This window comes from Paroedura picta, chromosome 5, assembly GCF_049243985.1.
Source record: "Paroedura picta isolate Pp20150507F chromosome 5, Ppicta_v3.0, whole genome shotgun sequence".
Classification (NCBI taxonomy): Eukaryota; Metazoa; Chordata; class Lepidosauria; order Squamata; family Gekkonidae; genus Paroedura; species Paroedura picta.
In genome coordinates this window covers 50,017,876-50,038,282 of record NC_135373.1, presented here as the reverse complement: position 1 = coordinate 50,038,282, position 20,407 = coordinate 50,017,876, and the positions used below count along the sequence as shown (strand labels likewise).

The 20,407-nt window shown below is 45.7% G+C and overlaps 1 protein-coding gene across 2 annotated transcripts in view; it reads left to right on the top strand.

The window, feature by feature from the left end:
• Positions 1-314: 314 nt before the first annotated feature.
• SEMA3E (semaphorin 3E) overlaps positions 315-20,407 on the top strand; it is a 136,702-nt gene continuing 116,609 nt past the window's right edge. For both annotated transcript variants that reach the window (XM_077337859.1, XM_077337856.1), the window contains exon 1: positions 315-770. Coding sequence is in view for 1 of the 2 variants with exons in the window: in XM_077337856.1 (XP_077193971.1) it covers positions 659-770 (112 nt within the window). In the remaining variant the exon portion in view is untranslated. The remainder of the gene's footprint in view (positions 771-20,407) is intronic.

Below are 20,407 nucleotides of genomic sequence, written 5' to 3'. Positions count from 1 at the left end.
TCCTGCCCAGGTAACAGATCAGTTCCCCTGGAGAAAATGGCTGTTTTGGAAGGAGGACTCCATTGAGATCCCTCCCTGCCTCGAAGCCCACCCACTCCCAGCTCCACCCCCAAAGTCTCCAGGTATTTCCCAACCCAAAGCTGGCAACCTTACTTGGTGAAGAGATTTACTGCTTGCAAAGCACTTGTAGCTAGTTTTTGGACACATTTATCTAGACAAACGAACAGCGGGATTTCTGCCTGTCGCTGGGAAGGCAGCCCTGGGGCTTGGGCTCGGAAGGAGGTCTTTCCCCATTGGGTGGCGAAGCGAGTAGAGCTCCCCGGCACGTGGCTGGGTAAGCCGGCCAAGGCAGCCCCTTTCCGCCGCTGCCATTCCTGTAGCCCGGCAGGGAGGCGAGTCAGGGGCTGCGTTGGGGCGGGCGGGCAGCTTCTCCCCCTCGGGCGCCGCCTCGCCTCGGCGCGGGAGTGGCGATCCCAGCCTGTGCTCGGGGCGCCGGCGGCAGGCAACGTAGCCGGGAAGCCGCGCCAGGGCAGCCTCTGCGGGCGCGGCGGGGCCAGGATTTGCCACCGCGGGGAGGAAGGGGGGAGGGAGGTCGAGCATCGCCGGCTCGGCGGCACCTGGAGCAGAGTCCGCGCAGGACGGCGGCGGCGGTGGCAGCATGGCAGCGGCGCCCCTCTCGGCCGCGGCGTGGGCTGCGCTTTTCCTGCTGTCGTGGACGGGAGGCGGCTCCAGCGAGACCGGCCAGCCTCGCTTGCGCTTGTCGCATAAAGGTAAGCTCCGCCAGGCGCCCTCCCTGAAGGGGAGCAGCCAAGCTTTCGCCCGGCCGACTCCGAGAGAGAAGCGCCGGAAAGGGCAGCCCTGGCACGCTTGGCTCAGCCGTTCGCGCCCCGCGGCTCGCCGGCCATGAGGCGAGCCCGGCCAGACGGGCTTCTTTTGGGGAACTTTCCAAGTTGCCCGGAGCCCGGGAGAGTTCTGCCCCCCACCCCTCCAAGGCAACGTGCCGCCGGTCCCCGCCCTCGGAAGAAGGGAAGGCACCAAGGCGCGTGCCTCTGCCGCGGAGGACCGGCCGCGCTGCCCGGCAGAGATGCCCCCTGACGCGCTCCGCCGCTCGCCTTGCAGCCCGCCCGGGGACTGGGGAGGGGCCGGATTCCTCCGCCGCCCGAGGCATCAGCCGCCGCCCCGAGGAGCGCTCGGGTTTCAGCGCGCCGTAATTAATTAAACGGGGGGGGGGGGCAGTCCGCCGCCGCCTGCCTCCCGCCTCCCAGCCCTCCGGCCCTGCGTTCTAGCGGGGCCTTTCCAAAGCGCTTCTTAAGTCCGGTGCGAGCGAGAACAGACTCCCTCAAAGACACTGCATGCCGTCTCTGCAGGTCCCCAATTTCAAAATCTAATATTAAACAATATTATTATTATTATTATTATTATTATTATTATTATTATTATTATTATTATTATTATTATTATTATTAACTGCCTTTCTCCCCCCAAGCAGGCTCCCGGCGGTTTACAAAACAGTTAAAACATTCATAATCAAAATTTAAAGTGTCCTACAATTAAAACTCCCAACCCCAACATCCACTACTACTATTACGGCTGCTGCTACTACTTTTGCCTGCCTGCATGCCTAAGCCAAATCCCGCCTTTATTATTTGCTCCTGCGGCCTGGGGAACAGCTGCTTTCCACAGAGGCTTGCCTGTTCCTCGTTGAAGGTGTCATTTATTCGGGCCCACCTGGAATGTGTTTAGTCTCTTGCAAGGGAACTCCCCGGCTATAGTTCCTGGGAATAAGCCCCACGCAGTAAAGCAGGCACATTGCTGCAGAGAAGGAGGCTTCCTACCAGCTTGTGCTCACCCCTGGTTTCAACAGATGGTGCTCAAATGTCAACGCAGACATGCAGCCTCATCCTGTGCATAGATGCAAGTGTCACCGGTACCCATTGGGCTTACTTGCATGTGCGTCTGAGCATTTGGCTATTTAATCAGCAGTGAGTCTCGGTGACTTGTTTCTGAGTTTGCACAGCGCATCAACCTTGTGCTTCCTTGAGAGGAAGCTCCATGGATCGTCTTGCTTTGGAGTGAATGGCGAATCAGACAACAACGGTGCCATTCTGTGCACATATGCTGATCCACTTCTGAGCAGCCTCGAATGAGACTGAAGAGTGGCTTCCTGCAAATTGCTTTTCCAGAGCAGTGGGAAAGTGGTTAACAGGACTACTTTGGACTAACTGTCTAGAGAGTTGCAGTTCCTTTCTATTACTGTGTGAGTAGATCGAGGTTTAATGCATTTGCAGAGAAGGTGATCTCCTTGCTGTAGCCCCATCTCTTGAAAAGATCCCTGCTATACCAATTAAAACCCACATCGTAAATAAATCAGCTAGGCCACCTATATAGAAGATGACGTCCTTGTGTTCTCCAAGTGAATTCACATTCATGGATGTTCCCTAAGCCATCTTCAAGAGACATCCTTAAGATTCAGGGGGAAGGGGAGAGGACACCACTAAGGGTGTTTTGTTTTGTTTTTCAATGCTAGCTATAATGGGGAAATGGAAAGAATCAAACAGTTGGCAGAGCTAATTTGTCTGAGTGTTTTGATACATCACTACTGTACTTTGATAGGTGGCTACTGTCAAGTGATAAATGATTTTATGAAACATGAGAAAACGTGCTGGAGGTTTGTGCAATACCTTGGCACCCTGGCTCTAAACAGCACCAGTCAGTTTGCTTGCAGTGGTGGAACTGCCCTGTGCTTATCATAGTGTGTTGGGGTTTATTAGCAACCCAGGGAATGAGATAATTTTCTTTGTGCGATGCTTCTAGGGTTATGAAGTGTAAAATTTGGGGTGAAAAATCCTAACCTTAAGCAGACTCTGAAATAAAGGACAGAGATCTTGGGGTCATGATGGACAGCTTGATGCAAATGTTGACTCAGTGCATGTCAGTGAAGAAAAAAGCAAATTCTATGCCAGGGCTTAGTAGGGAAAAGATGGGAAATTAATGGCTTTTTGAATATTGTGTACAGTTCTAGTTGCCACATCTCAAGGCTGTTATAGTGCTGGAAAAGGTCAGAGGAGGGACCAAGGAGACTAGAAGAATTCATAGAGGGCAGGTACATCAAAGGTTATTAGCTAAGGGACTAAATGGGACCTACATGTTTGCAGACAGTAGGGTAAGGTGACCAGATTGTCCCACTTTTGGAGGGACATCTGGGGGCACCTGGCAAATTGTACTTATGTTGCAAGTAAAAAATATATATTACAATACTATTGTGTTCTATGCATTCTATGAAAATTTTTGTTGCTCCATATAGACCAAATTTTAAATCAAGACCCCCCCCCCCCCCCCGGTCAAAGGTGTCCCGCTTTACCAATGTTAAAATCTGGTCACCTTAGGAGCCAATATCAGAGCAAGTGAAAGGGCGGCAGCAAGGGAAAGTCTTGAATATCCACTGTGTAAAAGGATGTTGCTCTAGATGGGCCATTGGCCTGATCCAGCACTACTGCTCTTATGAAAGTTACAAATTCTAGAATAATCCCAGATGAATCTGCAGCATCTTAAAGGCTCACAAGCCTTTACTGTGGAGTGAAGTTTTGTGAATGAGCACTCATTTGTATCCAGCACATTTGAACAAGGGGGTTCCGATCCAGGAGGGTTTATGCCATAATCATTTGAATCATTGATTGGCCATGTGGAAGGAAATGCTTGCTAAATTGATTTCTCTCTTTTGTACATCTAATTTTTTTAAAAAAATCTCTCTGGTTACAGGAATCCTAAATTGCCCTAGCAACTATTATCAAAAAAATTGTCCTTGCTGGGAATAATTGCTGCAATTGGAAGCTAGTGCAAAATTTCATTGATTGTGCCTTGATCTTGCATACTGCGGATTTCAGAACACAGCAGAAATCCTGTGGGATCTTTATCTGGGGCCTGTCCTTGGTTGTGATGAGAGTGGGGAGACGGGGTCTGGGGACTTGACAGGGTAGTCCAGATAAACCTTCTTTTGCCTTTCTGCTCAGCCCTGGACAAGCCATCCCTGCTCTGCCTGGTTTCCACGCAGGGTGTTGCTGGTATTAATAGCTTCTGTATACACTTGCTGGCATAAATGTTTTCCCACTGGTTGAAATAAATAGCGCATTTCACTGCAAATTCCTTCAACCAATAATTTGGCTGTGGCACATCATAACTCTGACAATACATTAACATGAAAAGTTCCTGTCTCAGAGCTCAGACTCAATCCTGCTCCAGTCCGATGTGATGTATCTCAGTGTATTTAGCAAGACAAACATAGGTCTTCAGTTTATCACCTCCTGCTTTCCCATGAAGTGTGCACAGTGTACCTTTCTGCCTGCCAGCCAGCAGTAACACTTGTACTTCTTCAGTAGTGGTGGGCACCTGCCTTTGGGGATCACTGCAATGGGGAGGGGAGCTTAATCAGAAGAAGAAGAGCTGGGTTTTTGTATCCTGCATTTTACTACCTGAAGGAGTCTTAAAGTGACTTAACAATTGCCCTCTCTTCCTCTTCCCACAACAGACACCCTGTGAGGTAGGGACTGAGATGAGGCTGAGAGAGCTCTGAGAGAACTGTGACTAGTCCAAGGTTCACCCAGCTGGCTTCATGTGGAGAGGGGGAAGTGAGAAGGGGCATACTCCTCAGAATGCTAGTTGCTTGCCACCCTCCCAGTCCAAGGGCACCAGGACAAAGGGCAAATAGCAGGTTGCTTGGGCAAAATTCCCATCTCAGCGGTGTAGTGCAGGGGATTCTGCTGAGATACCTAGGTCACAGTGGGATAATGTGCTACTATCTTTTTTTTTTTAAGGGAAGATTCACTTTTGTGGCAATGTAGACATATGCAGCGTATCCTCGTGATGATCTGTGTAGTTTCAGACGTTTGCAATCCAAATCCTGTTGCATTGTTTATTTGATGTCCCATCCTGTTGATTGTTTTAACTTCGACTGTGTCATCCAACTTGAGACTCAAGCGGAAAGGTGAACAATAAATAAATGGTTTGTCTTCAGTGGAAGTCCATGGAGCACACATTGTATGGCACAGATGTGCCATTTGGGCAGAACATCCCATGCTTCTCTTGAGTCACATGGAAGGTTTCCACACCAGCAGCAGTCCTTCAGCACTGCCATGTAACTGGGCCATGTAACCAACAGGGTAGGGAGAATATTGATGGGCTTATAGGGACAGGAAAAGGTTTCCCCCAGAGATGCCTGTGCAGAAGAAATGTGACTGCTGTTTTTCCTCTAGACGAGTGAAGAAGAGAGGTGCTGTTTTTTATACCCTGCTTTTCTCTACCCAAAGGAGTCTCAAAGCAGCTTACAGTTGCCTTCCCTTCCTCTCCCACAGCAGACACCCTTTGAGGTAAGTGAGGCTGAGAGAGTTCTGAGAACTGTGACTGTCCCAAGGTCACCGAGTTGTCTTCCTGTGGAGGAGGAATGGGACATCAAGCCCAGTTCTTCAGATTAGAGGCCACTGCTCTTAACCGCTACATAGGAACCAGGGGGAGGCGGGAGCTCAGTGGGGCTGAGGCTTGGCTTCTTGCCCCTTCTGCTCCAAAGGGAGCCCTTTCGTGTAGCTGTGGCTAACTGTATGTGCTGCCCAAGTTCTTTCAGGAATGGGACTTTTTGTATTTTTGCAGCAGTAGCAAGAAGTGCACAGTGGAGAGTCACACATGAGCAGAAGCCACTGTGGTTCTTTTTTTTTCTGTCAGATTCTGGCCCACCCTATGCTGTTCTTGGTTTTGGTGCTGGGCAACACAAAATGCTGGGTCCCACTCTAGAAAGGGCAGCACTTGAAGGTTATTTATGGGGCCCTTGCTTGACGAGGGGAATGTGCAGAAGAAGGCTACATTGGCCCCAGGTGTTGGCCAGAGAAGGAGCACCTGCAAGGAGTTGGTGTCAGCGCTCATTCTGTTTAAGTGCTAATCACTCAGGAAAAGAAGGGAAAGATGTTCTGGCCTCTGCCTCCTGCTTGAAAGCCTCAGAACTTTGGTATCATGCTTTCAGTGAAGTGACTCAGGGGAGCCCAGGGCAGGGGGATCAATCTTTTAAATAAGTAAGCAAGCATTTTCTAAGCTGCTTCCTAAGTGTTTCTAAAAGCATTACTGCAGAGAGGGGTGAAACAGTGAATGAAATGATGGGAGGGAGGCAGAAGATAATAATAATTTCTTTCATCAGAGGGCTTCTGTTTTCCCCGTAACTGCTGGTCATTCGTTACAGGAACTTGATGAATCTATTGCTGTCTAAGGCGTGAGAAGGTTGCCCTTTACAGGAGGTACATTTGTCCCCTGCAAATTCTTGAGCAACTCCTTTGCTTACATAATGATCAGAAGGCCAGGAGAAAGTAATTGATCACTTTGGCCATTTATTTTCCATCGAAGTCTGGACTCTGGAGAACATGCTTGTAAATGTTAGTCTTTTGGGAAATGATTTCAGGGTTCTTTTCTGCCTTGACATACTCCCTGATTTGTGGTGCCAATGATAAATGAGGTTGCATGTGAAAACTTGATTTTTATGGATGGCAAACAGAGGGCCACAACACTGAACAGACAAAAATCTTCAAATGCCTTGACATCACCTTCCAGTCAGGCACACTGGAGATCTCAGGCAGTGAACACTGCAGAGACTGTCCACAGAGCAACCTCCACCAATACAAGATCCAACTTCACAAAAGGGGCCTCCTTTATCCCCACAGCAATCAAGTTTTCCAAGGAGAGGTTGTCATTCAACTCTTGTACAGTTTCCAGCTCTGTATTTAAAAAGAAAGATGCCTACTGGGAGTGGTATAATCTAAGTGCCTACAAATGATTTTTTGAGTCCTGTGATATATTCTGAAAGCCCTTCTCAGACTAGAGGCTAGGCTGATCTCATTGGAGGTGTGTATGTAGCTACTCATATCCACCTACTGGCTAAAACTCATTTTCAATCCAGTGGGCCATGCCCCTTTGATCTTTGTTAACAACCACTACTCAACCTGATTAAGAGCGATTGAGGGGAAACTCCAGGAGCATGGTCTCTCCCCTCAAGTTTTACTGCATCTTGGGTATCAAAAAGCAAAAGAAACAAACAGCAGTGCTGGGATCATTACATACAATCAGAGAGGGCACAGATACAGAAATATCTAGTTATTCTGCAGCATGCCAAATGTTTTCAGCCAGCAGGTTATCTTAGATCCCTTGAGACCTCTAAATATCGGAGAATATTTACCCTAGCACACTGTAATGATCTATCTTGATTCCTACAGGAAAGCCAATGTCATCTCCCGCTCTCTCAATGGTTTTGTCTATGACATACAGGGAGAGGAGAGTCTATTGAACATGTCCAGCTGTATCACTCATTCTACAGTGACATTTGACATCAATAGATTGGTCCAGTTCTGTCAACTACACTAGGAAGAGAAGAACCTATGTCTCTCTTCTCCTTGTAGGCACCTCTCAGGAGATAACCCACCAAGTTGCCAAATTTTGCCTGGGGACGTGCAGTATATGCAAGGAGCTGGTTGAGTCCCAGAAACTTGGCCTGCTTGTTACAGTGGGATTTTACTTTTGTCCCTTTAATCTCAGTTTTATGCTTGTCTCATTCCTGTGTTTTATTATTTTCTGATGATTCTTTGGAGTTGATTTGGGGCCAAAATTAAGTTTCATCATCAACAACTCATAGAATCAAAAGATTGGAAGGGGCCTAGTACAGACCATCCAGCCTTTGCTCCATGGACTGAGAAGAGCACCAGACATGAGGCCATCAGATAAGCACAGTAAAGAACTTCCCCACCCCCTCCAAACTAAGGGCCATTCCACGGAATGAAAAAACGCCATTTTAAATAGTGGAATTCGTCGTTATACATACCTGCCTTTGTAGTGGAATCCAGTTGCGTTTCTATCATTTCCCACAGGTTTCTGGCCTCGGCAAAAATCGCTAGCCAGGAAGCGATATTGCCCAGCTTTGTCCCGCCCCGGGCCGTCAATCAAACGAGCAGCCAATGGGCGGCCGTTATCATGCTCCCGAAAAGCCCCTTTCCCTTTAAGGAAGGTTTAAAAAAAAACACACACACACGTTGCAACAAATCTGCGTTGTTTCGTTGCAACGGAGAGACCCATCTAGCTAGCAGGTGGTGTTTGAGCTGCGGTTTCATCGTTGCCACGCTCCCCCCGAGTGAAAAAAAATACCCCCCCCCCGCACGGGTGCGATTCTCGGCCGAAAATAGAGTGAAAAATAAAGGGAAAATAAACCAGCAAACGGGGCTGTGTGTTGTTTTGTGCTTGGTGACTTAAAACAGCTCTGGGGAGGGACTGCAGCCGGGAAAGCCTCGCTGGGTAAATGAAGGCTCGCCGGTGTGTTGATCTCCGCTCGCTCCAAGAAAAAAAAATGGCGATCTCTTTGCCGGAAGATCAGAGGAGAGAGCCAGGGGGAGGGACTTTGCAGAAACCACAACAATGGTAACGCACAGAACTTTCCCGCTAGTGTTGCAGACTGGTTGCAAGAGTGTAGCGCTTTCCGGAGGGTGAATCCACTTTTTGGGATTTCCCTGAAAGCGCTATAAAGAAGCGCTTTTTGCGGATAGGTTTCAGGAGTGTGGCAGATTGTCAACAACGTTGTGCATAACAGCAAATTAGTAGCGATTTCAATTTGCAACCATTGTGCAATTTTGAACGAGTGTGGAATGGCTGTGTCTCCCCCCCCTCCCTTATGTGGATGTGTTCCGCATAAGGGGCAAGAATCCCTGTCAGTAGATTTTTTCCCATTGTCTGAGGAAGAGTGCATACACACAAAAGCTCACACCTTGGATAAATCTTTGTTGGTCCTAAAGGTGCTATGGGACTCAAATTTTGTAGTGATTAAACTATGGATGTCAGTTCTCCTGGGGAAAATAGCAGTTTCTACCATACACCATCAATTCCAGGTGCAATTGATCTCACAATTCTCCTGGCTAATCTCACAATTCTCTGCTGTACCAGCATCACCCTCAATTCTCCAGGAATTTCCCAGGCCATAGTTGACAACCCAACCCCTTGTGGCAAGGAGTTCCACACATCAGTTGACCATTGCAGAGAGTGTTTTGTCCATCTTGAAGCTACTGTCAATTAGTTCCACAGACTGAGTCCTTAATTCTGGAATAATGGGAGATGAAGAAAGTTTCTCTCTATCCACTTTCTCTGCACCATGTGTCAAACGGGGCTGTGTGTTGCTTGGTGTTTGGTGACTTTAAACAGCTCTGGGGAGGGACTGCAGCCGGGGAAGCCTCGCTGGGTAAACGAAGGCTCGACGGTGAGTTGATCTCCACTCGCTCCGAGAAAAAAAATGGCGATCGCTTTGCCGGAAGATCAGAGGAGAGAGGCAGGGGGAGGGACTTTGCAGAAATCGCAACAATGGTAATGCACAGAACTTTCTCGCTAGTGTTGCAGATTGGTTGCAAGAGTATAGTGCTTTCCGGAGGCGCTTTTTGCTGATCGGTTTCCGGAGTGTTGCAGATTGTCAACAACGTTGTGCATAACAGCAAATCAGTAGCGATTTCAATTTGCAACCATTGTGCAATTTTGAATGAGTGTGGAATGGCCCTAAAAGTTTCCTTGATGTTTCCTAGGGTCTTCTGTGGGCTCTTCTGCATCAGATCTGCCAGTAGCTCTTGAGTTACGTGGTTTACAGCCTTTCCTGGAGGCTTTATCTACAATCTTTCCTACAGTCTGCAGTCTTTCCTGTCCTGGTGTTTGTTGGCTGTGAAGGCCCTTTAAATGCCTCACCCCCTCTTCTCCAGAGTCTTCCCAGGCAGCAAAGAGCCCATTTTCTGCTGACTGGGAAGGCTGGGTGTGGGAAGAGCCACCAGTGGGTCAGCTATTTGGGGCTCTTTAAATGCCTCCCATGAGTCTTCCCAGGCAGTGCTCTTTGCTATAAATGCATCCTTCCCAGGCAGCAAAGATGATCCTAATTGATCAGCTATTCAGTGACATGCCCCCACCCCCACCTAGCCATTGCAGTCAGAAGAAAGCAGGCTCTCTGCTGCCTGGGAAGACATTGAGGGAGGAAATATTTAAAGGGTGCACTGAACAGCTGATCCTTCACTTTGAAGTTTAAACTGTCCAGATCACAGCGAAATTGTGATTTGGATGCAGCTGATTTGGTCAGTTTAAATTTACAGGGTTTGGCAAAGTGCCCGAATCAGTGTTGATTCAGGTACTCTTGTTCTTATCCAAGCTGAATCTCCTATCTCTAGTTGTCACTTCTCCTAATAGGCTGTTAGATTCACTGGTGCCCTACTAAACAGTTATACACATCTAAATCCAGTAAATTTGAGATGGCACTTTAATAGTACAATCCTAATCACATTTAATGGTAAATCTGCATAAGATTGTACTATAAATAAACCCTTAGTTTTATAATCTTAAGTGTTTTATTTGAGACTGACTCCCAAGTTAATGACCATGATTTGAAGGCAGCCCCACCTCCACTGCTGCATTGATCACAGAGTTTTGTCCTTTGTATGTTTTTTTGCTATAGCTCCTCTCGCCAACAAATGTTTCTGTGGGTTTTGCACTGTGAAACTTGGGCTGTTTTGAAGTTGCTTGTTGTGAAGATGACTGCATGCTGTGCTAACTTTACTCGGCCTGCTGCTTTTCGTTTGATGCTGGAACCGAGCATCACTCGAAGCTGCAAAACACAAATGGGCTGGATACGGCTGTTTCTGCTTTCTGTACTCATATCTCCCTGTGTTCAAAGTAACAACACCATCTGGTGGAAATTTGATGGTTTCCGTGAGTCTTCTACTGGAAACAAAAGTTCATCTTCATTCTTCTGTGCTGTGCTGTTCTACTTTTGGGATTGTGCACACACAGGCTTGCCACTGGGGGAAGCTTCCTAGCTCTACCGCTCTGCAGAGGGTACCACTTCCCCTCTCAGCACACACATATATGCCCTTCCCACCAAAAACAATGTGCACCGAGGGGGAACAGTGCCAACTACCCCATAGTTCTTCTTTAACTACTTTGCTCCTCATTTACTCTGCAGACTAAGGAATTGCACTTCCTTCTTCTCCCCTTCTCCTTCGCCTAAGGAGTATCTATCCACCGTGCAGCACTAAAATGTCACAATTGAACGAGTATTCCGTTTGCAGACTCTGGCATAGCTTAGGGGAGGTCCTCCAGATGTCAATGGACTACAATTCCCATGAGCCCCTGCCAGCAAATGCTCAGGGGCTCATGGGAATTGTAGTCCATTGACATCTGGAGGGCCGCAGTTTGGCTACAGCTGGCTTAGGAGCTTACCAGCACTGCCAGCAGTTCACTCCTATGACTAGGAGTGACAGGGCCACCCAGCTTCCTTCTGGCTCTGAAAAACTGGCCGCAAAGTCATCAGTCACAAAGGAGTCTGCTACTCGACCTCAGTCGATGTCATCTGTACAGTCTGTTCTGACCCTGGATACACATCAGTCCCGGTCCCTGGAACTGAAGGCCCCACACCACAGCACATGCAAACCTCCTCCCAAGAAGGTTAGATCAAAATCTAAACATCAGGAGAAACAACTGGTTCCACCATTCCCAAGGACTACCAAGGCATCAGATCCTGCTGTTGAATCAAAGTGATGAATAAACATACCACAAAGATATCTCAAATGCAAAAATTATTACACAATTAGAAAAAGTATACAAACATTTTAAATATACATTCTTTCCATAACAGTCTCAAAGATAATATACAATATGAATGATCAAAGGTCCCACTCTGTGAATGGTCAAGGAAACTCCCATTTGGAATGGATGATGAGAATTATAATGGAGAAAGGTGTTACAATCAGTAGCTTTCCTGCAAAGGGAGCATACTATGCTGCCAGTGTTAGAAACAGTAAGTAAAATATCCCAAAAAGGTACCTTCTCAGTTCCATAGCTACCAGTAAAAGTCAAAATTGAATGGAGGGTATTAAGCCATACCATCAGGGCAGATATAATGAAAACATCTTTAATTAAGATCACATCGTCAGTATACTTCACATAATATAGAATGACCTGAAAAAAAGGATTCTTCTCTTGATCGTAAATAAAGAACAAGGAGCTACAAGTGACCCCATGGCTACACCCTTAGTTTGGAAGAAAACAATCATGTTCCAACCAAAAATAATTTTTTTCTAGAATGATAGCCTTAAGATTTGGAACGTGATGGCTCCATCCCTGTGGGGGATCTAGCGTCTGAATCTCCACCTCTTCCTGTGAAGGAAGACAAGAACCTGGCTCCAAGCACCACCACTCTGGTTCCCCAGGGCCCTTCTCAGCCACTTCCATCGCAGCTTCTCCTGCAGCCCTGGTATGGTATCCATTGACTGCCCTCCATTGACTGCCTACCTGCTCTCCAAGGGCCCCTGGCTGGTGTACTACCTGCAACACCTCAGTATACCTCAGTTCCACTCTGCTTGTCCCTTCCATCACTGACTGCACTTCTGTTATGGCTTACCTTTCTCCTACCAGGAATGGTAGTCTGGTTCTGATCCTGAAGATGAAGGGTCCCACTCTGATGTCAGATCCATCTCCTGGTAAAGTGGTGGATGACCCATTACCAGCATCTCTTAATGAAGATTTCAGGCTCAGGATGAGAACAGAGGCAAAGAACGATCAGTCCTTGGACAGCATTCTTACTCTGGAGCTCTAGCATCATAGGAGAACCGAGGGGAAGATGCCACCAGTCCCCCTTGGCACATGTTATTTTCGGCAGGAAAGGTGAGCATGCATGCCAAGAAGGGGAAGGCATCTTTTGCAGAGCTTTAGGGCTAGGATGCTTCTTCTGGTGGCAGCCCTGCACATGTGCATTCCCAAGTATATCGCTGCACAGAAGACAACTCAACAAACAACAAGTTACTGATAAGTGCAAGCTATTTTTTATTGAATGTGGGAGTAATATTCTTAATATTATTTACTGTATGCTATGTGGCAACATTGCCTTCCTGATGGGCAAAGACTTGGTTCAAAAACTTTGCAACTGAAAATACTTTGCATGATGAGGTCTTGTGTCCTGGTTCTTTTCACACTGCCAGACAAAGATGAGGAAACCACAGTGTGCAGTCAACACCAATAAAAAAGAAACATTTTTGAAGCAACATGATTCCCTAAGAGGGGAAAGCCATGGGAAAACAGTTCAGTTCACTGCAAATATTTGTTCATCAGCTAAGCTATTCTCCAGTTTAGGGAGAAACCTGTGTTGATATAGAACCGCTCTTATAGAACCGCTCAAACTAAGGCTAAGGAAAAAAGGCCCTTCTTGTTTCATTTTGGCTTTGTAGCATATTGTTTTTACTGTTACAGAACTTCCCCCCCTCCCCTTGTTGTTGCTAGGGTTTCTGGTTCATTTCTTTCTTTACAGCATTTTGGCACCATTTATATACAATATACTTTTTATATGACAAGGCTACAAACTTTGATGGAATTCCCAGTTACAATCCCTCATGTGGCACATTCTTTTGCCAATAGCTTTACATCTGAAGTCAGACTGCTTAGATTGGTGTAACACTGATTAGGATGGTCTTAGCAGTCATGTGGGACCTGGAAAATAGGATTGCCAACCTCCAGGTGGTAGCTGGAGATCTGCTGCTGTTACAACTAATCTCTAGGCAAAAAAAATCAGTTCACCTAGCAAACATGGCCACTTTGGTGGCTGGATTCTGGCATTATAACCCATTGGAATCCCTCCCCTCACCCAACTCACCTTCTTCAGGCTTTACCCCCAAAATCTCTAGGTATTTCCCAACCTTGAGCTGGCAAGTGGCAACCCTACTGTAAATCTCCTGGAATTATAACAGACAGAGATCAGTTACCTTGGTTGCTTGGAGGTTGGATTCTATGGTATTTATACCTCCACTGAAGTCCTCCCTCCAAATCCCACCCTTTCTAGGTTCCACCCCCAAATCTCTAGAAGTTTACCCTATTTAGAGTTAGTTACCTACAGAAAATCTCAGCCTACATCATTCATCCTAGTCTATCATACAGTTTTAGGGTTAGTATCTGAGCAGGTCATACACAGGATGTTATTTTGGCCAATATTTTTTTTGCAGAAAATAGAAACTTAGCTACAAATAAAACAGTGCTTTGATCAACCCCAGCTAATAAGATTTTGAAAGTTTACTGCTTAGTTTTTTGTCAATCAGTACAGGTTCCAGTAAATTCAAGTATATCTGCACATAAAATCTACAAGGCTGGCCTTGAGAGGTTATAAATGAGCTTTGCTCCAGTTTTGCCTTACAACAGAAATACGGCAGCTCAGTATCTGCATCTGGATAAATGCACCAGCCCTGAGATATCAGTGTCTGATTTGTAAATGAGTTTGGCTGAGGCAGGAGGAAAGAATGTTGAAGCACATGCCTGCGTGTCAGAGACATTCCTTTACTTCGGTTCCTCGCTGCTAGATAGTTTCTAGGTCACCTAGATGGCAACAAATTCCAGCTAGGCATCTGCATTGTTTCATTTTGGAGAGCAAATACCATGAAGCCAGCGTTTCACGGGTATTTCTGCGAATACCAGCTCTGCATTTTGACCTGTAAGCTGTTTTCAGATCCTTGCAGATAACACAGGCAAAAAAGGGAAACAAAATGAACTCTTACTTGATCGCAGGTTGATATGAGTGGTCTGTAAAATGCACATAAACAAATGTATATAGGCTGTCAAACATTGTGCTGGGGTTCCAGAATGCACAAGCGACTCCCCAAGAGGAATAGTGCAGACATTCTGGATGTCTCTTGGTGGTCTTGACAGGGGCATCCTACCAGGAAAGAGGGCATAAGACTGCAGCCTAAACCCAGTATTTGAATTGTTAGTTTGATTTTTGTGTTGCCTTCAGTGGACACAATTTAACTAGGAAAGTACGGATTGAGTCAGCTGGGCTGGGAACATGGGAGAAAGCTGCTGGTGAGTTGAGCGGTGGGTTTTTTTTGGGGGGAGGCAGTCTGCTTCCCCCCTCCAATTGCTGGGGTGTATTAACAAACTGCTGAGTTAGAGGGTAAGTGAGTGCTTATAAGCTGCTGAAGAGTAGTTTCTTTTGTCTGATTTGTTGTTGAGTGAGGAGGGTCTATTTGGCTGGGGTTGATTGTTAATCCCACCCTCTGTGGTTGCTGCTGGAAGGTGGTCATTCTGGGCATTTAAAGGTTCCTCCTCATCAGTGGTGTGCCTTTAGCGTGAGCCGGTGGGCTCTTGGCCTGTGGTTCTTAGCCTGGGGATTGGGCCTGAAGACCCTGTAAAAAGTTTTTTTTACATTCCTTTGGCAGACATTAATTTAGGCCTGTACATTCTATCTATCATCACATGAAGAAAATTCTAGGGAAAAGGAAGCCATTTGAAAGGTGAGGATGAATGCTCAAGGCCCATTTCCAGTCACCTGCAGAGAGTGCATCATGTTTGTTTTCTTCCCTAAGGAATAAATGGATTTCAGTTGTCAGAAGTGTAAACTGCTAGGACTCTTAGAAAATAAGGTTTGGAGCCTGGAGGAAAGAATTGCTTCATGAGATAATGGGCTTAATTAACAGAAGCCAGAAGGCCCTGCATAGGGATGGGGAGAGCAGTCAAACGGACAACAGAGTGGCTTCCTCTGAGCACTACAGAACGAACCCGAAGGCATCAAATGAGATGGCACTTGGAAATCAGGCGCTTTCGTTGGTGATAGAGATGGAAACACTGGCAGAGGAAGAGCCATGGGGGCAAGAAAGACAGAAGAAGGAAGGTATGGGGATACGAATAAAAGGCATTGGAAGGAAAGCGTTAGTCATCAGGGACTCTCTAGTGAGGGGTATGGAACATAAGCTGTCCAGGCTTGAACCCCTATCCCAAGCTTCTTGACAGAAGCTAAGATTATAGATGTTGCTGACTGGATGCCATAACTCACCAAACCTACATGTGGAAACTAACATGGTCATGAACATCATTACAAGCATTAAGGCTTAATCTGCAGTTTTCAAGAGAAAGCTGAAGGGAATGGGGGCACACAAAGTACTCTCCAATTTTTCCAGTCAGAGGAAGTTGTTTAAGTAGTGACCACCTTCGTATTTCACTTATAACTGAGAACAGTTTTATTTCGTTGATGTAGCAACACAACTGTCAGATCTGTCTGGAAGGGAACTGGAGAAAGCCTATCTGATAGAACACTGATTTGTAAGGGAAAGTTGGTTGACATCTCAAATCCTGTGAAATACAACACTCCTTGCATGAGTTGTATGGGTCCCATTAAACCTATTTTTTTTAAGAGAATCACAAATAAACGGAATTGATATGATAATGAATGTAGGAATAGGAACAAGTTATTGCAAAAGAAATATCATTTGTATTTTGGGATCATATTATTTTGATAAGTTGTTTAGATCAAAACATTAGATTGAAACATAAATTATAAGAACCTGTTAAAAGAGAAAACATGTCATGCAACTTTTAAAAGATGGTAGATGTTTTAAACAGTGGTAATTCGGAAAGGATTTGGGATGTGGTGACATCATCTATGAAACTCAGGAATAATACTGTCCTTTGTAACAGAACCCCAAAAATGGGAAGATTACTTCTCACCCCCCCCCCCCCCCCGGTTATGTGATTGTATAATGCTGCTAGTCAGCCTGAGATGACTGATCAGTTACCTTCACGGCCAGAAGTCTTGAGTGAAGAACTTCAAAATAATAATAAAAGAAGTGAAATCTGGCAAGGCCCCTGGGACTGATATAATTCCAACTGAATTATTTCAAAATAATATGCATTGGTGGTATACATTACTAGCTTCTGTATTTACTGTCAGGTAAAGAGCCTCTTGTGGCGCAGAGTGGAAAGGCAGCCGTCTGAAAGCTCTGCCCATGAGGTTGGGAGTTCAATCCCAGCAGCTGGCTCAAGGTCGACTCAGCCTTCCATCCTTCCGAGGTCGGTAAAATGAGTACCCAGCTTGCTGGGGGGTAAACGGTAATGACTGGGGAAGGCACTGGCAAACCACCCCGTATTGAGTCTGCCATGAAAACGCTAGAGGGTCAGACATGACTCGGTGCTTGCACAGGGGATACCTTTACCTTTACCTTTAAAATCCCCCATTCTTGGAAAAAGGAAATTACAGTTCCTATTTATATTATAGTTCCTATTAATAAAAAGGGCCATAAAATGATCTTAGTAATTATCACCCTATCAGTTTGTTGTCTGCAGTAGGGAAAGTTTATGCTGCATTTTTGTTATTTTGACTGAAGGATTGGGTCTGATCTGAAAAGATAACTGAGCATGAGCTGGCTAGAGTTTGTGAGAAGGAAGGCTACTCTTGATCATTGTATGGTATTGCATCATGGGATCAAAATACTCATCTGTCTCAGGTGGGTATGGAGCCCTTTCTTTTCTTTTTTCTTTTTTTTTTACTTTCAGACAGTTTTTGATAGAATAGAGATTATGGCAAGAAGAAGAGGAGGAAGAGGAAGAGTTGGTTTTCATACCCTGCTTTTCACTGCCTGAAGGAGTCTCAAAGCGGCTTTGAGAAGGTTTTCAATAGGTGATGGACTATTATGGTTGATATGAACTCTATATGAGCTCTCTTTTGGACAGGAATGGTGTGGTGCTGAAGGACATTTAACTAATCTCAACTAATCTTTTTGCTTTGCAGAAAGGGGTTAGGCTCCCTTTCTGTTCAGTTTGTATCTTCAAGACATGGCACAACAGTTGACCAAACAATTATTTCATTACCCCATGCTAGCATCCATTTTGTTCTCTGTGTTGTGCTATGCTGTTTTCACTGTGTTCTGTGAGGCACATGAGAATGCACTCAGGCTGAGAGAGGGCCTCAATAAGGATGGAATTTTAAAGAATAACTGGGAGGCTACAAGTGGGAGATATTTGGACACATTTTAAAAGTGTGGGAGCCTCTTCATTTATATTTTTAACCTCCTTATAGTCCGCATTATTACATCACATGAGTGTATTTAAATATTAGACCACTGAAGAAGACCCTAAGAGGGGTTGAAATTTGTCATTTATCTATATGTCAGTAACGGTAATGACTGGGGAAGGCTCTGGCAAACGACCCGGTATTGAGTCTGCCATGAAAACGCTAGAGGGCGTGACCCCAAGGGTCAGACATGACTCGGTGCTTGCACAGGGGATACCTTTACCTTTATAGTATGTTTTGGAATTTATGCAATAGTGCCTGACCAATGTTGATATTTTAAAATTGTATATGTGCACACAAATTATAATAAATATTTGCATTTTAATATAGAATATATATTCCTCTGCTGCTCAAACCTTTTGGTTCCTAGCCTGTATAACAGGTTGGTCTATTTTGTTCCCTCTTTTGTTGTTCTCTATGCCAATGACAACATCTTCCTACCAAGAATTGTAGGGACACGTTTCCTTATGAAGATCTTTTCTGTCTATTGCAAAGAAGGGCTGGTCATACTATATCTGTGGTGAGAGATTTCTCCAAATATAGGTCTTGGAGTGTTTTGAATTGGTATATAGTTGGGAAAATTAATTTAGCAATTATTTAAATTTATGATGATTATGTACATCATCAAATTTATGTATTTAAGGATAATTTTTCATGCAAGTATGAATTGACTATATCATCTTAGAGATCCATACTCCAAAGCTGCGAAAGCAACAAAGGTGATTGCCTCATCTTTTTTTACATGAAAGGCAGGCAATTTGTCTCCAGTGATAACAATATTTAATAGAAAAATTGAGTTGCAATTTCTTTATGAAACCGCCATATAGGTGCCACAGTGAGGGGTGGTATATAAATTGAATAAATAAATAAATAAACATTTGAGTGAAAAAATTGTACACATTTTAATAAGTTTTTAAATTAACTTCTATTGCAATTTTTTGCATAGGATTACAGGTATATATGGGCAGAAAGCCAGAAAAATGCATTCAGTTTGTGATTTGTGGTATAGTTCATTAACCATGGACTGCCATGAACTTTTTTATACTAGACAAACTGATTCAGTTTGTGAAGTTTGTGATGTGGTAGAACCCCTAACCCCAGCATGCTAGAGACACCAAAGTCACTGGGGATCTCTAGCTTACTGTCCTTTACCTGCCCTCCACATTTGATGAGTATTGGATTTATGAGGGCTGAGTTATGCACCCCCCCCCCAAATAATGTGCCCTCATCTACTATTGTTTCCAATGGATTAAGACAATCCCTCAGTAGAAATTGAAGGTGGGGAACATTTTTAAAGCTCAGCAGAACTAGTGCAATGTGCCCCACAGAACCAGTGCCACTATGGCACCACAAACCCAACAGTCCTAACTAAGGTAAAGCCAGGATTTTGGGGGGAAATATTAGACACAGGTTCGCAAGTGTATAGAATGGTCCCTCTCCAAACTACATACACCAAATAAACAGGGAATCATAACCTGTCACCCTATGATTGGGGGTGTGGATTACCTTTCTGGGGTCCCTGTGACAATGGTTATATTGTTCTAAACAACATCTTTATTTCTGTTATGGACTCCCTCCAAAAAAAGGCTCCCCTGAGTTCTCTCTGGAAAAGACACCTGCAGTTATTATTATTATTATTATTATTATTATTATTATTTCGATTTATTTCCCGCCACTCCCAAATGGCTCGCGGCGGGTTACAATATCTTAAAAAACCCATTAAAACTCCCATTAAAAGACTTTAAAATGTCACAACATGGCAGCACAATAATAAGATCCCCTTCCTACCCCCATTCCTAAAAAAGGGGGGGGTGGAGGAGAAGGAGGTCAACGATGTTCAAGAAGCCCGGGGGAGAGCAGTCGATGTACCCCGGCAGCCCCAGCCTCAACCATAGACCTGGCGGAAGAGCTCCGTCTTGCAGGCCCTGCGGAATGTTAAAGGGTCCCGCAGGGCCCGCAGCTCACCCGGGAGCTCATTCCACCAGGTGGGGGCCAGGACCGAAAAGGCCCTGGCCCTGGTCGAGGCTAGGCGTGCTTCCCTAGGGCCGGGAACGACCAGAAGATTCTCACTCGCAGAGCGCAGAGCCCTGCGGGGGGCATAGGGCACTAGGCGGTCCCTCAGGTATGTGGGTCCCAGCCCGCGTAAAGCCTTAAAGGTTAGAACCAGAACCTTGAACCGGATCCGGACAGCAATTGGTAACCAGTGCAGCTGCCTCAGCACAGGCTGGATGTGGGCCCTCCAAGGTGTGCCGGTGAGGACCCTAGCGGCTGCATTTTGTACCAGCTGGAGTTTCCGGATCAGAGACAGGGATAGGCCCGCGTAGAGCGAGTTACAGAAATCTAATCTGGAGGTGACCGTTGCATGGATCACAGTGGCCAGGTGTTCAGGGGACAGGTAGGGCGCTAGTAGCCGGGCTTGGCGAAGATGGAAAAATGCCTGGCCGGCTACTTTCCTGACCTGCGCCTCCATAGTCAGGGAGGCATCAATGGTCACACCCAAGTTTCTGGCCTGGGACGCGATGGTAAGATGCGCCCCTGCCAGGGTGG